The sequence below is a fragment of the Propithecus coquereli genome, unplaced genomic scaffold, assembly GCF_000956105.1.
Source record: "Propithecus coquereli isolate 6110/MARCELLA unplaced genomic scaffold, Pcoq_1.0 Scaffold28, whole genome shotgun sequence".
Taxonomy (NCBI): Eukaryota; Metazoa; Chordata; class Mammalia; order Primates; family Indriidae; genus Propithecus; species Propithecus coquereli.
Window position 1 is genome coordinate 7,755,370 of NW_012148396.1, and position 24,188 is coordinate 7,779,557.

A 24,188-nucleotide genomic window follows, 5' to 3' on the forward strand; every position below is an offset into this window, starting at 1 on the left:
TCTAACCGGTAAACAAACACATAGAAACGTGTTTAAACTCTCAAAGGAACCAAGAAATGCAAATCCTAATGACCAGGGGGTAAGAGTTTTGCTTATTGAAGTTGAAATGATTAAAATTTAATATTCAAAACAAACAAAAACCATGTTTTGGAGCCTGAGCTGGGGCACGATGCTAATCCCTGCCTCCCTTAATTATAAGGAACCTTTTGGAAAAAATATGGCAATGTGCTTTCGGAGCCACAAACAAGTTCATTTTCTTTGACCGGTAATTTCACTTCTGGGAAAGCAGCCTGAGGAAATCATCATAAATTTGACAACAAATAAATAAATAAAGCTATAGGTTTAAAACTGTCTACCGAAGTGTTGTTTTTAATAGTGAAAAACTGGAAACAGCCCTAAATGATCAACACCAGGGGAATGAGCACATAAGTTATGGTTTATTCACTTGACAGAACATTGTGTAGCCATTTAAATAAAGTAAGTTCTAAAAACTCTACAGCTACATGGAGAAAATACTACACGTTGGAAGCACAAACAGGTGACACAAGTGAATATATTACGTGTGACGGTGTGAGAAGACATCAGATCTATGAGGGTAAGTTCTACGGAAAATGTTCCAACTGGGGTTGTATCAGAATGATAGGATGACAGGCTATTTTTCACTATTTTTCTAATATAGAGAAATAAATTAATAATGAAAAATAAATTGTTATAAAATTAGAGAAACATGTACTGTGAGAAGACAGAATGTGGTAGACCCTGACGAAGTGTCTGGAACATAGCTTAGGGCGAGAGGGCTCAGCCCCAGTTCCTGGAACACTTTGCCTCAGATCTTGAGGAACTCAATGACCAGGCTTGGAAGAGAAGACTGAGAATTCAGCACCAGAAGGTGTTTGGGAAGGGGCGTGGGTGGGATTTGCAGTGCTTGGTTCCCACCCAGTTGAACCTTGAGCAATTTATGACGTTAGTACACATGGTGGAACCTGATCTGAGAATTCTCTCATTGCCACCTAACAGCATGGCAATGAAGGAGCACCAGCCAGGACCTTCCTAGAAATGGTCATCATGGCAACCTACAGTTACGGGCCTGAGCACAGGCAAGTTTACCACACTTGCTGAATGAGACTCAGACACCGGGCACCAATGCCACCCCTGTCACCAGTAACCGCCCTTTTGGTTGAGAGCAGAGAAGTTATGTTACTTGCCAAGTAAGAGAGATGGGTCCTCCATGACAGCAGGTAGGACCTTTGATGTTCCAGTCCAGGGTGCTTGTAAAGCCTGTCTGGTCCGGAAACCCTCAACTCTGTCTCGGCAGAAAGGATTTCAATGCTTGCAGGTACCAGGTACCGAGGCCATGGCTTTCTTGGCAGATTTACATTTAGGGTGGGAAATTAACACACTGCCTGCACTGGCCCTTGCCTGCCACACATGCTCGCGCCCCCCCCCCACACACACACAGTGGCGTGGATGGTCCCAGGCACCCGCCCCTTCTTTTCTGCGGAAGCTATTTAGGTTCATTAGCATGGACTGTAAATACCTTTTCTCCTCGAGTCCCCTTTTCACCTCGTTCTCCTTGGAGACCCTGGAGGAAAAGAAAGAGCAGTCACCCAACAGCGCAGTCTGGCTTCTCTGTGCTCACTGCAGGAGGCCCGTGGAGAAATTGCCTGACAGCTTCCAGCACGGGGTGCAGGGGATGGGGGCAGTGAGGATGCTGTCTCCCCATACAGTCTAACACCACAGCAGCCTCTGCGTGGGCTGGGCCTGGGCCACTTCCAGAGTGAGAGGTGAGCTCAGGAGCCTTGTCCCCTGGCCTGGGCTATCCAGGTCCTCACGGCTACAGACTAGGACTCAGCCTCACACTTGAACTCACCTGGCCAAAGACAGAAATATGGCTTTGGAGTCAGTTCCCACTGCCACCTGGAGGGTGTGATTCCTCATGACCATGGATCCCAGGAAGAGGCCCCAACACTGACCCAGAGACTCTGGCTCTTTTAAGCCACATCCTTCACTTCCACTGCCCCATCCCTGCACCCACACCACCTTCCTCTAGAGCAGCACCCAGGCCCTGTGCCATGGACCCCTGCCGCTCTGGGTGCAGATTTGGTGGGAACGCCAGCCAGGACGTGGACTTCCCTGAGTGCACAATCAAAAATACGACCCCTTCTGCCCACCCCTGCTCCGACTGCCAATGTTACTCTATCCTCTTCCTGTGCTTTATCTCTCTGACAGCACTCAGCCCCAGAGGTCACATTTTCTGCCCCCTCAAGTGGAATGCAAGCCCCACATGGGCAGTGCCTTCAGTGTGGCATCACCAAAGTCTAGAATGGCGCCCCCACTTGGTAGGCATTAATAAACATTTGTTGAATGAATAAAGGACTCAGTGCTAACCACTTGTTCACTGCAGGAATCTTGCAGAGATTTTGCCTGAAGGCTACTTCCCCACACTGAGATGCAGAATGTCCCTGCTCTTCCCAGATGCATAAATTTCACAGTGAGATGCTGGGGCCACCAGCACAAGCTGACAAAAGCACACAGCCTCCCGGGCAGTGGCCTGCAGGTACCAGGCCCTGCTGGAAAGGCAGGAATCTGTCCTATTAACGACGTGAACTCTCTGTGTGGTCCCCTCACTTTCCTCTCCTTTCCTGGAGAAGAGACCCTGGGACATTCTATGGAAAGGGTGTTAAAGGTGGCAGATACTTGTCGATTCCAGGAGTAACATAAGCATCCTTGAACTAGAGAAAAGTGCAGGGCCGTAGCCACAAGATGCTGTCCTGAAGAGCAAGAGGGTCTGCAGGATCACCCAGGCTGATCAGGGTATTGGACATCCCTACTATTTTAATTCCCTCTAAATATCTCAGCCATACACACAGGGATCAGAGATCTTGAATGCCCCCAAGGCGATGCAAGCTGTTCTGTTTGAAAATGACTGTTTACGCTGCTTCTTTAATTTGGAGATAATCTCAAATCTTTCTCAGTAAGAATCAAAAATAGGATTCGATGTCCAAGAAGCCACTTTGCTCCCTATATACCATATCTGTTTGTTCATCTGGCACTGTTCTCGGGGCTACAAGTTCAATAGACTCCACCCCCTTCCAGGAACAGAGGACTGGACAGGTTGGTAAAATGGCTTCTTTAGACCAAGTGTCAGAAGTTGGGGTGCTGGGAAAATGCAGATTCCTGGGATCCAGCCTGCTTCAGTGTCTGTGAAAGGGTCCAAGTACCGTGAACTTAACCCTGTTCTCCAGGGGATTCTTAAGCACCACAACATCTAAGAATTCCTGGCCTGGGAGAAGAGAGGCCAACACTTCACTGGTGCCAGTAAGTGCACCTCCGTGGGGTTGAATTATCTAGATGCAGGCAGAGGGACTGGCTGGTTCCTGATCCCCGGAGAAGGGGCAGATCCCCTGCCCAGGCAAGTGCCTTCACTTACGGGAGCTCCAACATGGCCAGGAGGTCCGGGCAGTCCATGTGGTCCTTGGGGCCCCTGCAAAAGGGTGTTCACAGAGAAGAGGTTTGGGGACAGGAAGAAAAGGCCGGCATGGAGGTGCTACTCAGCTAATCACCATGTCCCATGATAAGATCTGCCTCTCCTCGTCCCGCCAAGTGCTGCTTGTGTCACTCGCACAGCCTCGCACCAGCGGACACCCGTGCCCACTGCATGCCTCCTCTATGAGAGCTCATGCCATCTGCTGCCTGCTGGAGCCCGGTTCACACCTGGGTACTCTCAGCTTCAAGGAACAGCTAACGGCGTGTGCCTCTGAGACATCATGAGGCCAAATGCAACATTTCCCATGTTCACTCGCACAGGGTCCCTCAGCCTCCCCTTGATCTGCACTGGACATGTTCACAGCTTCTGAAACATGACAGCTGATTCCTGTGGCTCATACTTCACACTTTGCCACAGGGTCAGCACAGCCCGCATGAGTCCTAACAAAGAGCCCAACGCAAGTTTGCAGAGCCTGGAGGCTTCTCTGCCGCCCAGTCCCTGAACTGCTACAACCTTTGAGCAACTAATTTGTAAATACCTATTAAAATCTACTAAAATATTAATAGAAATGTAATTTCTATTTCTATTCTATCTGGAATTTCTATTCTAGATGTAGAAATTTATTCAGCCAATGGTATCTCAATTTTTTTGAACTATCCTACTGCAAGAAAAATACAGTATACAAGGAGATATACACACAGGCACATGCATGCATTTATTGATTCATTGATGTTAGTGGAAAACAAATGAAATTAGAAACACCCTTCAGGGCCATAAATAGGGGAACGGTTACATAAAATACAACGGGCTCCTATCATGGGGGTCCGTGCATTAAGAGAATGGGTGGGGCCTATCTGTACTGATGTGAAAAGATGTCTATAATCTCTTGTTAAAAGACAAACATAAATGGCCAAGTATGATACGATCCATTTTTGTAAGAATTTAGGGAAAATCCTGCATGTGTGGATGCACACACACAGGTGCATGCAGGCATGAGAGAAGAGGAGGCAGGGAGCCATTTGAGCGTCTCCTCTACACCTACGGCCATTGGTTTTGCAACAGGATTTGCCCCCTGGGAACGTGAGAAGCACAGGCTCACAGGACACTTACCCGCATGCCCACTTCACCAGGCAGCCCCGGCTCTCCCAGCTCACCCTGAACACACAAAACAGCACATGGTCACAGCCCAGAGGGACACGGGCCCAGGCTCACCACAGCACCCCAAAACCTCCTGGGGCCTCTATTCTCCACCGCTCAGAACTCGTCACAGGAACAAGGGAATCAGCCACCAGTGACAGGGCCCAGGTCCCCCTCAGATGCTCTTTCTACAAGCAAAGGAGCTGACCTGCACTGCACATGGTAAGATCTCAACTCACACTTGCTCCTGTCACTGGAGGCCAACACAATCTGATTTGGGCAGAGCAGGGACAAAGCATGGTGACTGGAGTCATGGTGGTGAATGTCTTCATGGAGAAGGGTTTGGGCCCTTGAATGGGGATTTAAAATGTTCTGGGGATTCATGGAACTCTCCTTTCTCTCCTGGGCTCAGCCCTCAGACCTGTCCCAAAGGGCTACTGCTGTGGCCTTGTGGGGCACTGACAGGTCAGATTCCCACGCTGAGGCCTGATCACACATCACTGAAAACCGTGAAGGGAACAGACAGCCAGAACCCAGAACAATCCCCATTTGGGCTCTTGGTGAAGAACAGATTGACCCACTGAGCTGAGATCACTCACTGCTCAGGTTGCTGGAGCATGTTCTGGCTCAGAGGCAGGCAGGATGCAGAGCTGGGGCCCAGCGTAGCAATAAGAGGAAGCACAGCCATCCAGCCACGCGGGGAATGGGGCAGTGCCTGGGGCTCACCGACTACTCTAGTTATAAACTGAGGGCCTGGAGAACTCCTTCACTTCCCAGAGGCCAGTTCCAAGTCTAGGCATTGGAGATAACAAGACTATCACGCAGAGCTGCTTTTCAGCTGAGTGAGAAAATCGCTTCCATGGATAGGCAAGTGATGCTCAGGTAGAAACAGCTGCTGTGGTCTTGTTATAACTATTCAGCTGAACTCCAGGGGTCTGGGAAGATCCTGGTACAAACCAGCCCTTGCACAGGCCTGGGCCTGGCAATGGACACCCCATTCAAGGACGGAGGGCTATGACCAGGAGGTGGCAGGCCCAGAGTTGCCTTGTGGGCCAGGGCAGTAGGGATAGAACTCACTCTCATGCCTTTGCTGCCATCTCTCCCAGGGGGACCAGGCAGGCCTAGGGAACCCTAGAACCAGAGAAAGAGAACAGCAATTAATAAAGGGTAGGAGTAATCTTAGGCTCTCGGAATGCTGGTGAAGTAGACAAAGTCCCCCCAGGAAGGGAAGGAAGTTGGGGCCAAGACTTTGCAACTTCAAATATCGTCCTCTGGCCTGCACATCACCTGGGGAGTGTGATAAATGCAGATTCCCAGGCTCCACTCCAAATCTACTACATAAGAGTCTACATTTCAGCAGGGTCCCAGGTGATCTGTGTGCACCTTACTTAGACTGCAGAGCCCTGGTCCACACCCTCCTGTTAGGTAGGGGCAAGGAGGAGGGGAACAGATGCTTTGTCTAGGGGGTTTCCATTGAGAAACAGCTGGCACTAGGAAATGCTTTGTCTATAATAGGTGGAACAAATGGACCAGAGGGGGCTTCTAAGAAGGAACAAATGACATGTCAAGGGGGCTTCCAAGGATTGAACAGATATTGGTCTACGATAGAGGTTCTCCAAGGACTGACCAACCAAAAAGAGGTAGAAAGACCACAAAATGGATATATGATCAAGGCCACAAAAGACGGTCTTTGGAACATGCATAAAGATAAGGGGACAGTATCCTCAAGTGACCTACACTCATTAACATAGTAAAAAATCACACCCACCAGTGCCATGACAGTTTACAAATACCATGGCAACCCCCGGAAATTGCCTTACAAGCATAGAAAAAGGTGGAGGATTCACCATTCTGGGAGTTCTCCACCTTTTTCCAAGAAAAACCAGGAGTATTCTACCCCCTACTTAGCATAGGATTAGGGAATCGGCATAAACGGGAGTTATCTTGTTAAACTCAGGGTCTTCTCCCCTCTCGAGGGTTGCCCCGTTCTGTCTGTGGAATGCACTATGCTTTAATAAACTTTGGCACTTGGCTTGCTTGCATCTGCTTGGTCTGCTCATTTGCTCCATTGACTGGGTACCAGTAAAAATTCTTCAGTACTGGGAACCAAGAACCAGGGGACAGGGCCCTGACATCTGGTCCCCGCACCTGACACTCCCCTAACTCGAGCTCTGGGCTGGGCATCACATGTGTGAGGTTGGGGGTTGGGCCGGGGTGAGATTCTCAATCTCAGCACATAGACATCGGGCTGAACCCGCCTTTGCTGTGGGGGCACCCTGTGCCCTGTGGGGTCTTCAGCAGCATCCGTGGATGCCAGCAGTGACAACCACAAGTGTCACCTCTGTTGCCAAATGTCTCCTGGGAGGCAAAATCACTCCTGGTGGCAACCACCAGGTAGAACAGGTATTGATTTTTTTTTTTATTTTTATTTTAGCCAGGACAAAATTTATTCTAGGGAATCACACGCAGACACGTGTGACAAACATAAAGAGACCCCCTGGACCTCTTCACTCCCATCCAGCCCCAACACCTCGATTCCAATCAGAGGATCCGCCTGAGACTTTCTGCCTCGCCCCGCTTCCACCAGCATGAAGGCAGGGCCTTTCTCTGGGCTTTTCCATCTGCAAAGTGAGGACGTTGGCTACTCAATGAGTGAACACATGAAAGATCTGCATGTGAAGTTTATAAAACACTACGTGCTGGAGTACATCACTACAAACATCATCTTATTCAGTCCTCATCATCACCCTATGAGATAGGTATTATTTTCTCAAAGGCACATCAGAGATTATACAGTTCTAGTTTTTAGTTAAAAATTAAGATACACACACACACACACACACACACACACACACACACACACCCTTATTCTAAGAAGTGCCTTCTGTGGCCTCCACATTCTAATATAAGTCAATGTGATATTGAAGAGAAATAGACATCTCTGCCCCTGTCTGCCACCAGATAGATGTGAGTCCATCCCAGCTCTGCACCTTCCTGGTGGTGTGACCTTAAACGCACCCTGGAAGGCTCCATGTCACACTGGCCTCAGGGGTGCAGTGTGGAGGTGGCTGCAGGTGAGGTGAGGTGAGGTTTGAGAAATGAGGGAGACCATGCTCTTTCGTCTTGGGCTTCCTGGTGCCGCCGGTCCTCCCATCCACCTTGACCCATGGTGGGTGGCGGGATCAGATGGAAGCATGCCACGCCAGCATGCCTTTGGCCTGGGAAGTGATGTCTTTACCAGCTGTCACATGCATGATAAGCCTGCTGGGATGGCCACAGATTTGCTCTGTCGCTGTCACATAACAATTCAGTGGCAAAGACAAAGGCACCGTGAGCAGACAGAAAGTGATGTGCTGGTAAGTGGTACATGTACCTCAGACTTGGGACCAGGAGGGGATTTCCCTGGAGCAGAGGGGAAGAGTTCATGTCAGTGGAGCCTTGCAGAGGGGACATGTCTCAGCAAGGCAGCCTGGCCAGGGCCATTCACAGATGTGCAGGCTCCACACTTGATCCTGTGACCCCTGCTTAGAGGAGGGGGGGTACCTTTGGGCAAATCATTTATTGTCTGAATCTCGGTTTCATTTTCTGTAAAGTGTGAACAATCACAGCCACTGTAAAAAGCTTTTGTAACTATGAAAGTTCTCCAAGGTGTTCCGTGGAGGATTTTCAAAGTTTGCTCTGGATGACGACAATTTGATTTATATAATAGCTGATATGCATCATGGTGGGAGGGGGATGAAGATTGGGGGGTCCTTTTGTCAAACGACTTTGTGAAATGCAGGGTTAGACTCCGTGAAACAGGTTCCTTTGTGGCAGGTTTTCTTGAAGGCTTCCATATGCCCTTGTGGATGGTGGTCCTGGGAGACGTCCACGCCTACGGAACCCTCATCACGGATGTGTGAAGGAACTTCCAGGCTCAGAGCAGAGGTGGGGACGTGGGCCGCTGTTTCTCAGTGCCTCCCCCAGGGCAAAACTGGGCCCAAGACAACATGAAACACGGCTTAAATTCGTGGTGGGAACCAGACTGCCATTGGTTTCATTTCAGCATGAGGTTCAAAGGTGTTGGAGAGTCAACCTTATTTATAGAGAAAAAAGAGGAAATACTGAGATAGTCTCAGGTTAGCAAGTATTGTATTTAGGTGGAATTTTTGGAGGGGGGGACATGCTAATACATCTGGCCATCCTTGGCTGAATCCAAGGGGACAGATGAGCAGTTTGGGGATGTTTCACAAGAGAAAGGATTTTTCCAGGGGAAGGGGAAGCTGGCCAGCCGTCTCCTGGGACAAGTGGGAGTTAGTGAGGTGATTTTATGAGTCAAGCTGTCATAATCGTCCTTCCTGGGGGAGGGCTGCATGGCAGGTAGCTTCTCAGCCTCTACTTACACATCAGCAACTTGGGAGCCACCTCTGCATTTGTCTGTTTTGAAACTTAACTCTCCAGAGATTGAAAGAGTGGCCCGTGCAGGTGGAGATGGTTCTGAAGTACAGAGCACTGATTAACAGACGTGCATCCATGCTGTTACTGTCAGGATTGACAATATAGAACAGTCGTAGTAAAGTCATATTAGTAATGACACATTAAAGTAATACTAAACATGCTGCTGCCGATAGCACATCTTTATCGCACATTCACAACGTGCCAGGCACTGAGCACATCACATCATCACTGCATTTAACTCAGCCCCACGGCAGTTTTATAAAGGAGACGCATCTCCATTTCATTGTTTACGAAGCCAAAGCACAGAGAGTGAATAACTCGCCCAAAGTTGCAGCGTTTGTGTGTGGAAGAGCCAGGCTCTGGGCCCCAGAGTGTGCATTTCAATGTCTTCACAACACTTAGCAGTGTCTATACACAGGTCAGTTCACCGGATGCCGGACCATCCTGTGAGCCAAGTGTTGTCACCCTCATTCTACATCCCAGCAAAGGGGTCACAGGGAGGGAGGGTGAGTTTCTCACGGTGTGGCAGAAGGAGGCAGGTTGAGGCAGTTAATGCCTGAACATCCAGCCTGGCTCTCCCTCTCCAGAGGCCGTGGCCTTCCCCTGTGGCCTCAGCCAGCCCTGGTCCCCTGGGGCACTGGGAAGGAATGCTCCTTCGACAGCCATCCAGGACACAGATGCTCTGCCTGGAGCCAGGCGACTGGTGGTGAGGAACAGGCCACATGCCTCGCCTGTCTCCATGGTCCTGTCCCCCAGCTCCTCCTGCACTAACTGGGCAAATGGCCTCTGCATGTCCTGATGGCAGGGGGACCTGCCCTCTTAACACCGATGTCTCTATAACCCTAGGGCTAAATTCAATATTTTCCAAAATGGGGGAACATCACAAAAGAATAAGGACGTCCTCTGAGGGATGTCTTAGACAACACCTCCCTCCAGAATCAGGTCTGTTGGGTGACTTGCCTGAGGTGTTGGTCACCCACTCTAGATGGTGGGTCCCTGAGTGGCCAGTCTGTCCTCTGACTCCTGCAGGTCAGGAAATTCTGCAGCTGACAGCAGGGAAGGGATGACCTGAGGGACTAAAGGCGGGAACACCACAGCACTGCTGCTCTGAGCAGTGTCTACCTAAGGGAACCAGGGATGAGGCAGGGACAATGCCAGAGAGAACTCCGAAGAGTTCCGGAACCTTTGCCTTCCCACACAGTTGTCACTTTTCTAGCCCCATTGGTTCTTTCAAATAGGAACCCAGCAGGTGTCTGTGTGAATTTGTTTCATCCACAAGATGGGAGCTCTGTGAGATGAGGGGCAAGACTTAATCACCTCCATGTTTCCAGTGCCTGGCTTGGTGCAGGGCCTCACAGGTGCCCCACAGACTTCAATTCTTTCTAGAGCCCTGTGGGCTGATAAGGGAAGAGACTGGAAGCCTCTCCTGCTCTAAAATCAGTCTGGGAGGTGTGCAAGCCCCAGAAACAAAGCGAACAGCAGAGTGTGGTGGAAAAGTAATGGCCCCAAGAGCCAGCAAGACACAGCCTCAAATGGTCCCATTCACTCAGTGCTGACGACTTTGACCACATTAGTGACATGCTCCAAGTCTCCCTCTTCATCTGTAAATAGGGACGGCCAACCTAGCTTCAGGCGTTGTGCATCCCAAGGATGTGGGCAATAGAGCACAGCAGCTCAGATGGCTGGAGTAGTAGAACCAACCACTTCCGCTGTGTTAGGGGATGGGGCCACCTCTGCTTTGTATTCGAAGAACCCAACAAGAGGTCTCCATAGAAGTGAATATTTTCTGAGTTAGGGAGTGTAACAGCTCTTCTGGAATCTTCTTTTACATGGTTAAGATAACCAAGTTGGCACTGTAAATAGACACATTCAGAGAAACATCCACATCCACCCCCAAGTCATTCTGAGATCCAGTAGCTCATGAGATCAGCATCACCTAACTTAACATTACCAACAGCACCATGTGCCTCTGACACACCTTCCAAAATCTCCCAGTTGGGCTCACCATCAGCTACCTACAATGGCTTTGAAAGGAGATAGTTACAGCCCTAGGCTGCCTGTTCACATAAAGTCACTTAACCTCCCTGAGCTCAAGTTTCATCATTTGTTAAATAGAGGTTCACAATGTCTTCAGATGAGAAATAAATGTGGACATAATTTGTAGACTTTATAATATTATTAAATTGCTAGTTCTTCTATTGTATCTACTGTTAATTAGAAACCCTCCTCCTATTGCACGGGATGGGTCAGTAAAGAAGTGGGCAAAGACTGGAGGGTGCTGCCTAATTGGTAAGGTTGGGCACAGGAAGGCTTTTAAAGGGGATATGGATAGCTAAGGATCCACAATGAAGTACAGAAGAAAAAAAGGAAAACAAAAGAAAGGGAAGGAAGGAAGCAGAGGAAAGGAACAGCCCAGTCTGCAGGAAGAAAGTCTGGGTGGCCTGTAGCCCCTGCCACATTAGCAGAGCAGGACAGCTTACTCCACCACCTAGGTCTCAGCTCCTGCACGTGCCCGGGGGTGGTGCAAGGAGAGGCAGCACCTCTGGCCCACTGTTAGGGTGCCTGGAGGCAACACTTGGGGAAATGCTTTGTATACAGAGAAATTCAAAACATGCAGCAGGTACCATTATTTTCAACAGACTATCCAGCCTCCATTTTCCACTTATAAAAACAAAATCAACACTGGGATTGTAAGAGGATACAACAGAAAACACAGTGAAATCCACTGCAGAGACAACCAAGGCTCAGAGAAGCGGGGCGTTCCTTCCTGTTCCTGCTGCAGTTGTGTGTGACTTAAAGTCGGGGCTTGACTGCAAGTCCAGGTTCTGACCCTCTTCCACTCGTCCCCCCCCACACTCACTGCCTCCATGATCACATCTGGAGGCACATGGGAGGGCAGCCATCTAGCAGGAAACTATCCACCCGCCCACACCCACTCATCAGCAGCCAGAGCCCCAGGGATCCTGCTGTTGCCTCATTGGGAAAGATTACAGAGACATGAGAAAACAAATATTTCTGTTGCTCTTTTGGTTAATTAAATTTCAGGGCTTATTTATAAATGTTGACAAAGAGATTGCTTCTTTGCTAGAGAGGCTATGTTACTATCTGCTTCATCGATTTGGTAGGAGACAGAGTAGTTTTTCTAGGCAGGGTTTTAGGCATACTCTGGACAGTGGTCATCAAAGTGTGGTTCCTGGACCAGCAGTATAGACATCACCTGGGGTCTTTTCAGAAAGGTAACTTCTCTGACCCACGCCAGACCCACTGGATCAGACACTTTGGGAGTGAGGTCCAGCATGTTAGTTTAACAGGTCCTCCTGGGGATTCGGATGCTCAGTCTGAGAACCACTTCTCAGCACAGACAATTGCAGGATGTGAAGTCAGGAAACATGAGCTCAACTCCTGTTTCAGCCACTTAGAGAGGTAAAGTCACCTGTGCCTGGTCCCACAGTTAATAGCCTATAAAACGAGGACAATGATACCCACCTTGAAAATTAAACTAAATAGCATGTGCATAAATCCTAGCAGACAGCAAGTACACGCAAACATTAGGTGCTATTATTCTTCTTAGATGCTCTGTGAATTATTTAAGATGAATTGAAGAAAGGAAAGGACCTCTATGTTGGCACACTGGGGACATACTTTCTAGCAACATTCTCTAGGCTTTCCAAGTCCTTGGGAGTTGTGGAAGTGCTCCTCAGGGGGAGGTAGAAGAGCTCTGATTTTGCCCAGCTGCTGACCGCCTCTGGGGATAAGACCTCATTAATGCTAGGAACGCAAAAGACGTCATTTGGTGTAGTAAAAAACAGAACACTCTGTAGGCGTAATGGTAATTATACTTAGCATTTATGAGCACTTTTGACAAATATAAGTCATTTATTTTCATTAGCTCATTTAATCCTTGCAGCAACCCTCTGAGGAAAGTACTGCTATCATAGTTGCCAATTTATAGACAAGGAAAGCAAGGGTCACAGGAGTTAAGTAACTGACCCACTGTCACACAGCTGCTAAGTGGCACAGCTAAGGCCTGGACCTAGCCAGCCTGTGTCCAGGGTCTGTGCCCGTAGCATTCCCTGCCCTCCCAGTACAGGAGTCCAATATTTACCCTTCCCATAAGTGGTCTCACCCTCCTATATGAAGCCCTTGGTCCTGTGACTGCTCCATGAGACTTGGAAAGTACCCAAGTGTCAGACAGAGCTGGAAGAAAAGTGCAGACTTTCCTCTCCCAGCTCTGCCTGGGGCTGTGAGATCCCGTGAATGCAAAACTTCACCGCGTCCTTCAGCACCACGGACAGGGCCAGTGGCACCTCTATTTATTCTCTCAGCGTTTTGCCCCTAACCTACAAGGCTATTTGAGGGCACATAAGCAGCTACACAAATTTTTCCCTTAAACCCTTTAATTATTGTAAAAATAGAAGGCACTCAACCACAGTTATCCAACTCGATAACCATGAATAATGCACATTAATGCACAGGCTAAGAATAGGAGATGGGGGCTGCTGATTAAGCCAGTCGTGAACAAAGACGAAGGGACCCAGAGCTCAAGACAAATGGCATAAATAGACCTGAGAAGTTTTACACATATAAACACAAACATATTATTTACATTTTCTGGCTCAGAGGCTCTATAATGCAGCCTTTATATAAAATAAGCTGGTTTCTATTAGAGACACGGTATTTGAGCGTCAAGAATTCCCAGATACCAGCATCACATTCAGGGAGGAGCAGGGAAGTGGCACTGGCTGATGCAGTGGATCCCCCTCTGGGTCTTGTGTCTTGTGTCCGACAGACTCAGCCTCTGCTCCAAGTACTCACCAGCTCTGTGACCTTGGACGTGGCCCAGCCTTCTTAAAGGGGCTGTAGGAGGCTGAAGCTCATAAACTAAATAGCCTAGAACATCAAGAGTCAATAAAAGGCTGATGCCGTGGTTTTTCCCACTACATGGCACTTTCTTGTCAGATAAAGTATTATTCCAGATAAAATCACCAGGGCTGTCCAATGAATCTTACATGGCTGCTATTGCTAACACCCCATCCTACGCTTTCAGAGAGAATTTTTAAAAATTAAAAGTGTGTATGTTATCCCTTGCTATGCCATGCATTTCACCTATAAAAGTTTCCCCTTGTCTTAGTCCTTTCGGGTTGCTATAACAAAATACTGTAAACTGGGTGGCTTGTGAATTAGAGAAAAATGTTCCTTACAGTTCTAGAGGTTAGAAAGTCCAAGATCAAGGTCCCAACAGATCGGGTGTTTGGTGAGGGCCCACCTTTTGGTTCATAGGGCAGCTGTCTTTTCACTGTAACCTCACATAGTGGAAGTAACAAATAAGCTCTCTGGGGTCTCTTTTAGAAGTGCACCACCCTCATGACCTAATCACTTCCCCAAATCTCCACCTCCTAATACCACCACCTTGGGGGTTAGGATGTCAACATATCAATTTTGGTGGATACAAACATTCAAACCATAGTGCCCCTGATATGTCAAAGTGTCTTATGGTTTATGGAACCTTTCCTGGTCACTTCCCTGGAAAGGAGGCCCTGGGAAGAAAATCTATATGTAGCAGGGCTTCCTCCTCACTCCCCACTCACCTCTGCAGTCCAATTCTACCTCCAAGGAGTCTTCTCATCTCACAATTTCAATTAGAGCCTTTGAACTACACCAAAGAAAGAACTCAGCTCAGGTCAGAAGAATCCATTCTTTTACCATGTGGACAGCACAAGTCGTATCTGCCATGTTGAGGGAAGAGGGGTGTCATTGTGAGGGCTGACCTGTCACCTGTCACCTGTCACCCCATCCAATTGGAAGCAGAGCTGGGCAAGAACATCACTTCTTTCCCTGGTTCTGCCTGCCTAGCCATACAGTGGTCACAGAGATCCTTTTTCTAAACACTCTACATCTCTACCTCATTCCCTCCATTCACTTGTGAGGTAGGGAGGCTGCTGAGTAAATCATGCCCCATATCTCTGTCCTTATCTGGTCCTTCATGCCTGTCTCTCAATAGGTACTTGTTATGATTTTCAACAAGCCAGAGCTTATTATAAACTACTTCATGCTCTTCCTACAGCTGTTTACCATAGAATCAATCACATCAATGTGTGTGTGTTTGTCTTTCTAAGTCTCATTTCCCTTTTCTGTGAAATGGGGATGAGGGATGGGGATGATTGCCTTCCATCTGCAATCGTTGGGAGGAATGAGTGGGGACAGTGTCCATGGAACCACTTGGCTCAGTGCTCGACATGTTGAAGGTCCCTAGCTCAGAAGCATCCTGAGGATTTCCACAGGCAGAGGGGGATGACGACTATGGGGGAAGAGTCAATGGCAGGGAGGCAGAAACATCCCGAGAGTGTCCTGAGAAACACAAACCCAGAATCAGCAGGAGACAAATACCGGGGGAGGATCACTTGAGGCCCCATCACATCAGGTAGGACATGCACTCCAAACACACTGGACTTCATCTGCCAAGTAACACAGCAGTGTGACAACAGAAGAAATTTAGGGTCAAACACAAATTCACGTGCACCTGCATGTTTCAAACAGGCTTAAACCAAAGGAAGACATTTGCAGCTGAGGAATTCCAGGCACACCGACCTGAAGGGCCCACTGCTTCATAGGCCACCATAGCCCAGAGCAACGTGGAAAAGCCTGTTTTGTTCGGTTTCAAATCATCAGAGGACAAGGAAGCAGCAGGCTCTACAAAAGCCTGGTTTGGGACAAATGTATCCAGAACCCTGGTTTTCTAAGACTGGGAACCAAGCCATCCAGCCGACTGCTGTGAACCTGCCTGTCTAAGAACCCTTCTTAATCTCACCCCCATAGCCTGGGCTTGCTTCCCCTAGTTTGTAACTAGCACCTTGTTTGTTTCACTTCATGGTGAACCAGCCTGCAGAGACTTTCCTACACCGTGGTTCCAGAGCGCTCAGGTGGGCTTCATGCAGCCCTGGCACCCCCTTCAGAACCTGTAGACGCGGCTCTGAGAAGTCTGCATCCCAGGCAGTTGGAACAGCCTTGGCTCCTTGCTGGCTCAGAGACTCATCTTTCACCACGCTCATCCCCCGTCAGGTTTACGGTGCCGGTAAAAATTGAAGAAAACTGTAAAAGACAATGAACCAACGTTTCTGCAACCCAAAATCCTATCTGCTGCTGAGTCAACAAAGCCAATAAAATTTAGCTGAGTTTCTTACATTCACTTGCTGAATTTTTTTCTGGTGCACCACACTGTGAAATCTGAACAGAAAATCCATATGAAGTTTTATTTACTGCCATATGGATTTCTGTGAAAATGCTTAAGGAAGGACTTTTCGGTTGTTGTTATTGCTTTTCCCCCTCTACCAAATGCTGAGTACCTAGCTGCTGACCCAAGCGTGGCTTCATGGGACACTTTGTCCCTGTTTCATTCCCTGTGGGTCTCCAGGGCCCCTGACTCTCTCTAAGGTGTGATCAAGGCTTGATTCAGGTCTGTCAATTCCTAGTCCTCCTGTGCCCTCTGTTACTGCCCACTCTGGGGACACTGGATCTCTTCAGCTCCTCATCTGGGCCAGTCTCTGCCTAAAGTGCCACCATCGACATCTGAACCCAACTCTAATATTAATAACTGCTCCTATTTCTAAAAAAAGTAAGCCCCTTGGCAGGAAACACATCCCCTTAGGGATCCAAGCATGGTTGATGCTGCTCAGATGGACCTGGACTCTGTCCAGCAGCCTCACGTCCAAGGATCCATTTTGTGGCCAGGCTTCTTCTCAGTGTCACCTCATCCTCCTCAGATGGGCTCCTTTCATGGCAGCAAAACAGCTGAAGGAAATTCAAGGCTCTCATCCTCATAGGCTCAGACCCAAAGGGAAAGGAGCATCTGTTCCAGCCTTCGAAGTGGAAATACCGAGTCCATTCTGTTTGAACTAACTGGAATAATGCACCCGAACAGATCATCATGCAGAGAATCCAGTGATTGGATGGTGTAGACTGCTTCTTGCCAGTGCTTTCTGAAGTTGCTTTATTCACCAGGGCCCTGCTAAGTTCTTTCCATGGATAAACTCATGAAACCCTCACATCACCCTTTTGAGAGTGGGCTGTTGTTGTTACTATTATATTCAGTGTACAGGTGCAGAAACGGAACACTGAGAATTATAATGACTATTCCAAGGCTATACAGCAGGACAGGGAACAACAGGCTCCCCAAAGCCTCAGCCACTGCCATATTCTGCACCTGGGCCAAAGGGCCGTCACACCTTCCTATCAGTAGCCAACAAATCCCGTGCTGGGAGGCAGTGTGTGTTCCTCTAAAATCATATTGCTTTTTTATTTCATGAATAAAAAATTGTGAATATATTACATTTAAAAGGATTTTAATTTATGTAAGATGAAACCTAATCTTTGGTTAAATGTTTGCAATTGCCATGATATATAAAACACCCCAAATCCCACTACCTTAATGCATTGGTTGTTTTCATTGTACACACATCTTTTTACATGTAAGCGTATATAGATTTCTATTCTACTGTTTCGTCTGTATTACATGGCATGCATAGCTCCATGTTATAAGGTCGTTTTAATTTTCATTTCTATATATCTGGTTGAGGTAACATAGTTTTTCATTAGGCTGTTTCCATTTTTTGTTGTGGTTGTAGTTGCAGTTATTAGGAATACTTGTAATGAACTGAGTCTGCTTGGGGTCATCTTGATTCTGTTTTTGTTTTTCCCTTCATATGAACTATGTTTATGGTAATTTTCTAGATCTGCATTGGTAAGTCAAATGTTACCTGTTTTTCAGGGTTTCATTTTTTTGCCTGTCCCATCAGAAATACAGCACCACGTATCCCGGGAAACCCTTGGGCGCTTTGCTGATGTGACCACCGTCCCCTGATCTACCCGCAGCACACCCTGTGGATGAGGCAGCATTACTTAATAGCTTCGTCCCCCTCTCCCTGTGTAATGGGAGGGCAGGTTAACACCAGAGATAGTATGAGTCACCTCGCTTAAGGACCAGTAAGAAGAGCATCGTGCCAGGTTGAGAGCTCTGTGAGGCCACTGCTCTCATCCACATACTAGGAACTTGAACACTAGCTACTGAAGAAACAAATATGCTGCTCTTTAATGGATTTTAGCAATCACTTCTAGCAGAAAAAGAAAAGGAATAAATTCAAGGGGACAGATTTTTAACATTCACCTACTGTGTGCCAGGGACTGAGCAAGGTGCTTTTGTGGGCATTATCAACGTCCTGTCATCCCCTCAACGGACCAGCAGGCAGACGTCAGTGGCTGCACTGTATAGATGAGGGGCTGGAGCCCAGGGAGACACTGACCAAAGGTCACCCGGCTACTGGCAGAGCTGGGATCCTAACCCAGGTCTGCCCAACTCCCCAAACCTACTCTTTCTACCACCTGAGCTCATATGTGAGCCCAAACCAAGGCCCCCTTTGCCCTCCCAGACACCAGGTTTCCCAGGAACAGAGGATAAGCCAAGAATAGCACAGACATCCTGCTCAGAGGAAACTGCAGCACAAGCTCCACACTCGGGGTACAAGAGGGTACTTCAGGCCCAGGAAAGAGCAATAATACGGTGGCACCACTGGGCTCCTCCCTTGAAGGCTCTGGTCCCCCCAGAGCAGAAGGATCCTCAGGATGTGCCACAGGGAAGTTCATCGGAAACCACACACTTTCCCCTTGCTTTGTTGTTTCTAAATCTTTCACTACCTGTGGGGTTTGTGGCCCAGCAGATTTTGCAAACCACATCACCACAATGGGGGCTCACTCAGCTGCCCACCCAAGGGAATCTCATGCCAATGTCTCTACTGTGCTTATTAATTTTCTAAAGACAGAAGAACCAAGAGTCTGCAGGGTCACTGGAGGTCATCCCCCCATCTCGCTGTTCCTGACTCCAGCACTGGCTGTATGTTGTCATCATTATCATCACCATGACAGTACTGGAAATTATGATAGAGTCTCCAGAACAACAGTTTCACTGATTATCAAGTACCTGCTGCACCAGCCACCAGGTCAAACTATAGGTTTCCATCTTCTCCTTGAATCCTCCCAGCAACTTTGTGTGGTAGAAACTATTATTTTCCTCTTTTCACATAAAGGAAACTAAGGCTTAAAGTAGCCCAAGGATAGACATATGGTTAACATGAGGTAGAGACAGAATTTGAAGTTGGGTACATTCAACCCCAGGGTCTGTGATCTTTCTACTGAGAAGAGCTGGCCCTTGGTCCTGGATGTGTGGAGGTCTGCAATCCATTCATTTGGCAAGCACGTATTTAGTGCCAGCTGTGTCCCAGACCCTTTGAAGGACCCATTCCTTCTCTTTCTGTCCTTCCACATCCCCAACATCTAGGCCATGGGTAGCTCTTCAGGGCACCCTGAGAGCCTGCCTGTCCTTTATCTCACCTCAGTTATATGCGTCTTGAACACTGAGGGACACTTGCCCCAGGAACTGGTGGTGACCATGATGTGGAACAGGCACCAGAGAGAAGGCAGCCCCAGAACACCAAAAATGGTGTTGGGCATTTGATGGGAAATGCCAAGGAGAGGCAGCAGAGGGATCTAGGAGGGTCAGGAGGCCAAGTACTCCAGCAGTTTCTCAGCTGTGGTACCTTGGGCTGATCACTCACTTTCCCTTAGCCTCAGTTTTCTCAGCTGCAGGACAAGCAGTTCCATTGGCTCTCTAGCTCCCCGGCATTTTAGTAAAAATCAGTGATCATGTTTCCCAGACACTCACTAATGATGTGACCTTAGGCAGGTCACTTGACCTATACCATGTTCTCATCTGTGAAATGAGCATAGCAGCGTCTTCCCTGAAGTACTGTCTGAACAAGGAGAGATAAAGTAAAATGCACTCAGCAGGTGCCTGTAGAAGCTGACACACATTGTCACAGCAGTTAATTGCAACACCAAAAGTATGAACAACACAGCCAGCCAGAATAGGAGTATCATGACCCCTGGCCCATTGAGCTCCAGTCTATCTAATCCCCCTGCACTTGGCCATAACTTTGGAGACAATATTCAAGAAGAAGCCAGTTTGTTAAGCCCAGTCAAGTGCATGAGTCATAGGAGGCTTTCTACCCTCTGTGGACCCCATCCATCCCCATGGCCCACCGTGGTCCCCTCACCCCTGGAGAGGAAGCAGAGACTTCAAGTTACAACCAAGAGCCCCAGAATGCAGAGGCTAGGGGTGGGCTGAGCCTCAAGTCTCAGAGCTGCTGCCTGAACAGGCCTTTCTGCATCATCTCATCCCACCCTCTCATCCTGACAGACAAGGAAGCAGAGACCCAGAGAAGGAGGTAACTCACTCCAAATCACACAGCTAATGTGTGGTAAAATCTAGACTCAGACTTTGATTAAAAAGCCAACTGGAAGAAAATGTTAATCAAGGACAGAGCTGGAGGTGCCAGCACCTGTTCAGCTGTCTGTCTCTCCTGCCAGCACCAAATAGTGAGGAGGTCCCCCCAGCCACAGCTATTCCCCAGGAAGTGCCAAGGTTTTGGATGTGCTGCCCAGGGAGGTGCCTTTAGGTATGAGGAGACCGGGCCACCACAGCTGCCCATTGTGAGCTCAACCCAGAACTGACAAGGCAGAGATGCACCTGCTGCCCACAGAGAGGGGAGAGGTGTCAACCCCTGCCTGGCCATCCCTGCCTGGGCATGTGAACACTCATGAAGGAGAACACATCAGTCAGAGAAAAGGCTGGTCCAGGAGGAACACGAGAAGGGGGTCACAGAGTCACAAGGTATTGCCCAGCAACTGCCACCCAGACCAAGTATGCTGACTTTAAGGGCCCTGGCAGTCCCATTCCTGACACAGGAATACCTGGGTGTCCCGTTAATACCCTGTGCTTGGGTCTGTGCCCACAGGAACCAAGCATGCTAGCAACAACAAAAGAAGCTGCTGAACACTGTTGGTGGAAATGCGAAATGCTGTAGCCACTGTGGAAAACAGTATGGAGGTTCTTCAAAAAGTTAAAAATAGAACTACCATATGATCCAGCAATCCCACTACTGGGAATATAGTCAAAAAAAATTGAAATCTGGATTTTGAAGAGATATCTAGAGACATCTACATTCCCATGTTCATGACAGCATAATTCATGATAGCCAAGGTATGGAAGCAAGCCACGTGTCCATCAGCAGATGAATAGTAAGAAAATACGGAATACAATGCAATACTATTCAACTTTAAAAAAGAAAGAAATTCTACCATTTGCAACAACATGGGTGAACCCAGAGGGTGTTATGCTGTGTGAAATAAGCCAAATGCAGAAAGACAAATACTACAGGATTCCACTACTAGAGGTACCTGAAATAGTCAAAGTGGTAGAATGGAAGGATGGAATGCTGGTTTCCAGGGCTGCAGGGAGAGTTGGGTACTTGCTAACCCATAGGCGTAACACTTCAGTGAAGCCAGATGAACACGCTCTAGAGATCTGCTATGCAACACAGTGCCTGTAGTCCACGACACTGTACTGTGCACTTAAAATTTTGTTAAGAGGGCAGATCTCATGTTAAGCGTTCTTACACCAATAAAATAAAACTAAAAAAAATAAAAATTGAAACTAAAAATAACTGCTGAATTTGAGCATCTAGGTTTTGGGTGCTGTGCTTTCAAACCACACAGAAGTCATGGAAGGTGGCTGCCATTATCCCTGCGAGACAGAGGCTCAAAAGTTGGTGGCAGAGCTAGAGAGTGGCAGAGTGGAGATGAACCAGCCCTGCCCAGCTGCGCAGCTCACGTTACGCTGTGTGTTGCGCTGTCTCTCACACGGCTTTCTATTCTTGCGCAGTAGTAATGGTATGTGTGCGCTTGTGCTTTTAATGGAGAGGATGCTCATTGTTAAATAAATGAAGGCGCAAAGACGGATAAGGAAGAAAATAAATACCATCACAACTTTGTCACCCACAGATAACCAGTGGTTAATAATAGGGGTTTGTCTCCAACAGTAATTTCTCCCTCTCTCTCTGTCACTCGCACACATATAATCGGGGTCATATTGTACATAGATTTTGCAATGTGTTTTAAAAATTAACAAAATATTGTCTGAACTTTCTAGGTCATTAATTATTCTCCTAAATGTTATTTTGCATCACTGAGTGCTGTTCCACTAATTAGGTGTATAATAACTTATTTTCCCTCTGCCCACTGCACATGATTATGTTTGTTTCTAGTCTCTCTTATAAACACTTATACACACGTGGGTATGTACGTGTACATATCCTTGATTTATCTGTGTGGAGTAAATTCAGACATATAAGGGTGCACACAGGGAGAGAATGGCCATGTGAACGCTATTTCCACCGTAACTTGATGGAGCGGCACCTGCATTACACAATCAGCCCTATGCACGGGGCTGATGTGACCCTCTGGGCAACGGATGCCCTTCCAGGTCCAGTGACATTATACAAGAGCCTGGACTCTAATGAAATCATCAACACACTCGTGCACTATAAAGTCTTGTGGCTGCCTCTCCAGGAACATGGGAGGTCTTTGTTTGTGTGTTTCTTTTTAATGACCAATGTCAGCAGAAAATGGCATTCTTCATGGCTCCTTGCTTTACTTTTTCTCCTTACAGGGGAATCTCTTATTTGCCAGGTTCTGTGAAGCAAGTGCACGTTCTGAGGAAGGTGCGAGAAGGTGCGACCTTCGTAGCTGGGGGGAACATTTTCAGGCCACCCACAAATTCTCCTCATGCTCTTCACTATGCCTGGAAGACCCTGGCCAAAAATTTGCATTTCCTGGGTGCAGCTCAACTGTCAACGTCTCTGAAGAATATTTCCTGAATTCCCCAAGACATATGTGTCCTACTTCTCAATTCTCTAAACACCATGTCCTGCCTCCACCTTCTCCCTTCCTGCTGAGCACTGCACATGCTTCAATGGCCTGAGTCGGGAAGGACACGCAGTGAGGCCAGGCGCTGGGCCAAGGAAACCTCTTCTCACCCATCCAAGTCCTTGCCGAGTGGCACAGAGGTAGCACATGCCTCTCCCATGCCTGTGTCCCTTTGTCCTGTTTCCTTGGAAGAATATGACAAAAGGAAGATGCTTACCTTTTCACCCTTTTCTCCTTGGACAAAAGGTCCTCTGCCCTAGAGAAAGAAAGACAGACATTTACTACAGAGTGTCTCCATGGTGTGACATGCCATGTGCCCTGAGATTTGGAAGGATTGGATGCTTTCTCATCAGCTCTGCCCAGTACCCTCTGAAAGAGATGATTATCCTTATTTATTGAGTGTGCAATCCCATGAGTACCATCATATTTAATTTTTCCAACAACTTAATATTATAGGTGCAATTCTTTATTTCATAACAGTTTTATGAAGTTATATTTCACATAATATAAATGCAAATACCAAAATGTACAATTCAATGATTTTTAGTATGTACAGAGTCATGCGACAATCACCACAATCAACTTCAGAACATGTCCATCACTTCAAAAAGAACCCATGCCCCTTAGCAGTGACTCCCATTCCCCCTTTTTCTGGCCTCAGGCAAGCTAACGTATTTTCTCTCTATGTAGATTTGCCTAGTCTGAACACTTTATATAATGGAACCGTACAACATGTGGCCTTTTATAACTGGCTTCTTTTACTTGGTAAAGTCTCATCAAGGTTCATGCACGTTGTACCGTGTTTCGGTACTTCATTTTATTGCAAAATGATATGACATTATATGGATATAACACATTTTATTTATCAATTTTTCAGGTGATGGACATTTGGGTTGTTTCTACTTTAGGCTGTTATAAATAATGCTGCTATTAACATTTGTGTGTAAGTTTTTGTGTTAACATATGTTTGCATTTTGAGTATATATTTAAAAAGTGAAATTGAATTGCTAGGTCACATGATGACTCTATGTTTACTCTTTTGAGGACTGCAAGACTGTTTTCCATGCAGCTGCATCATTCTAACCAGCAATCTACGAGGGTTCCAATTTGTCTATACTCCTACACAACATTGAAAGTGAGGTATTGACATCTCTAACTATTGTTGTTTATTTCTTATTTCAATTTTGTCAGTTTTTGTTTCACGTATTTTGGGGCTCTGTTAGGTGTGTGTATATGTTTATAATTGTTATATATTTTTGAAGGATTGACCCTCTTATCATTATAAAATGTCCCCCTTTATTTCTATTTTCATTTG

At 47.4% G+C, this 24,188-nt stretch overlaps 1 protein-coding gene across 1 annotated transcript in view; it reads right to left on the minus strand.

Annotated features, from left to right (window-relative positions):
* The window catches only part of COL22A1 (collagen, type XXII, alpha 1), a 253,420-nt gene that overhangs the window by 161,818 nt on the left and 67,414 nt on the right, over positions 1–24,188 (minus strand). Inside the window, exons 11-16 of the mRNA XM_012648005.1 lie at positions 23,091–23,129; positions 5,702–5,755; positions 4,784–4,798; positions 4,598–4,642; positions 3,431–3,484; positions 1,538–1,582 (exon numbers count right to left, since the gene is read on the minus strand). Of these exons, the coding sequence (XP_012503459.1) occupies positions 1,538–1,582; positions 3,431–3,484; positions 4,598–4,642; positions 4,784–4,798; positions 5,702–5,755; positions 23,091–23,129 (252 nt within the window). The remainder of the gene's footprint in view (positions 1–1,537; positions 1,583–3,430; positions 3,485–4,597; positions 4,643–4,783; positions 4,799–5,701; positions 5,756–23,090; positions 23,130–24,188) is intronic.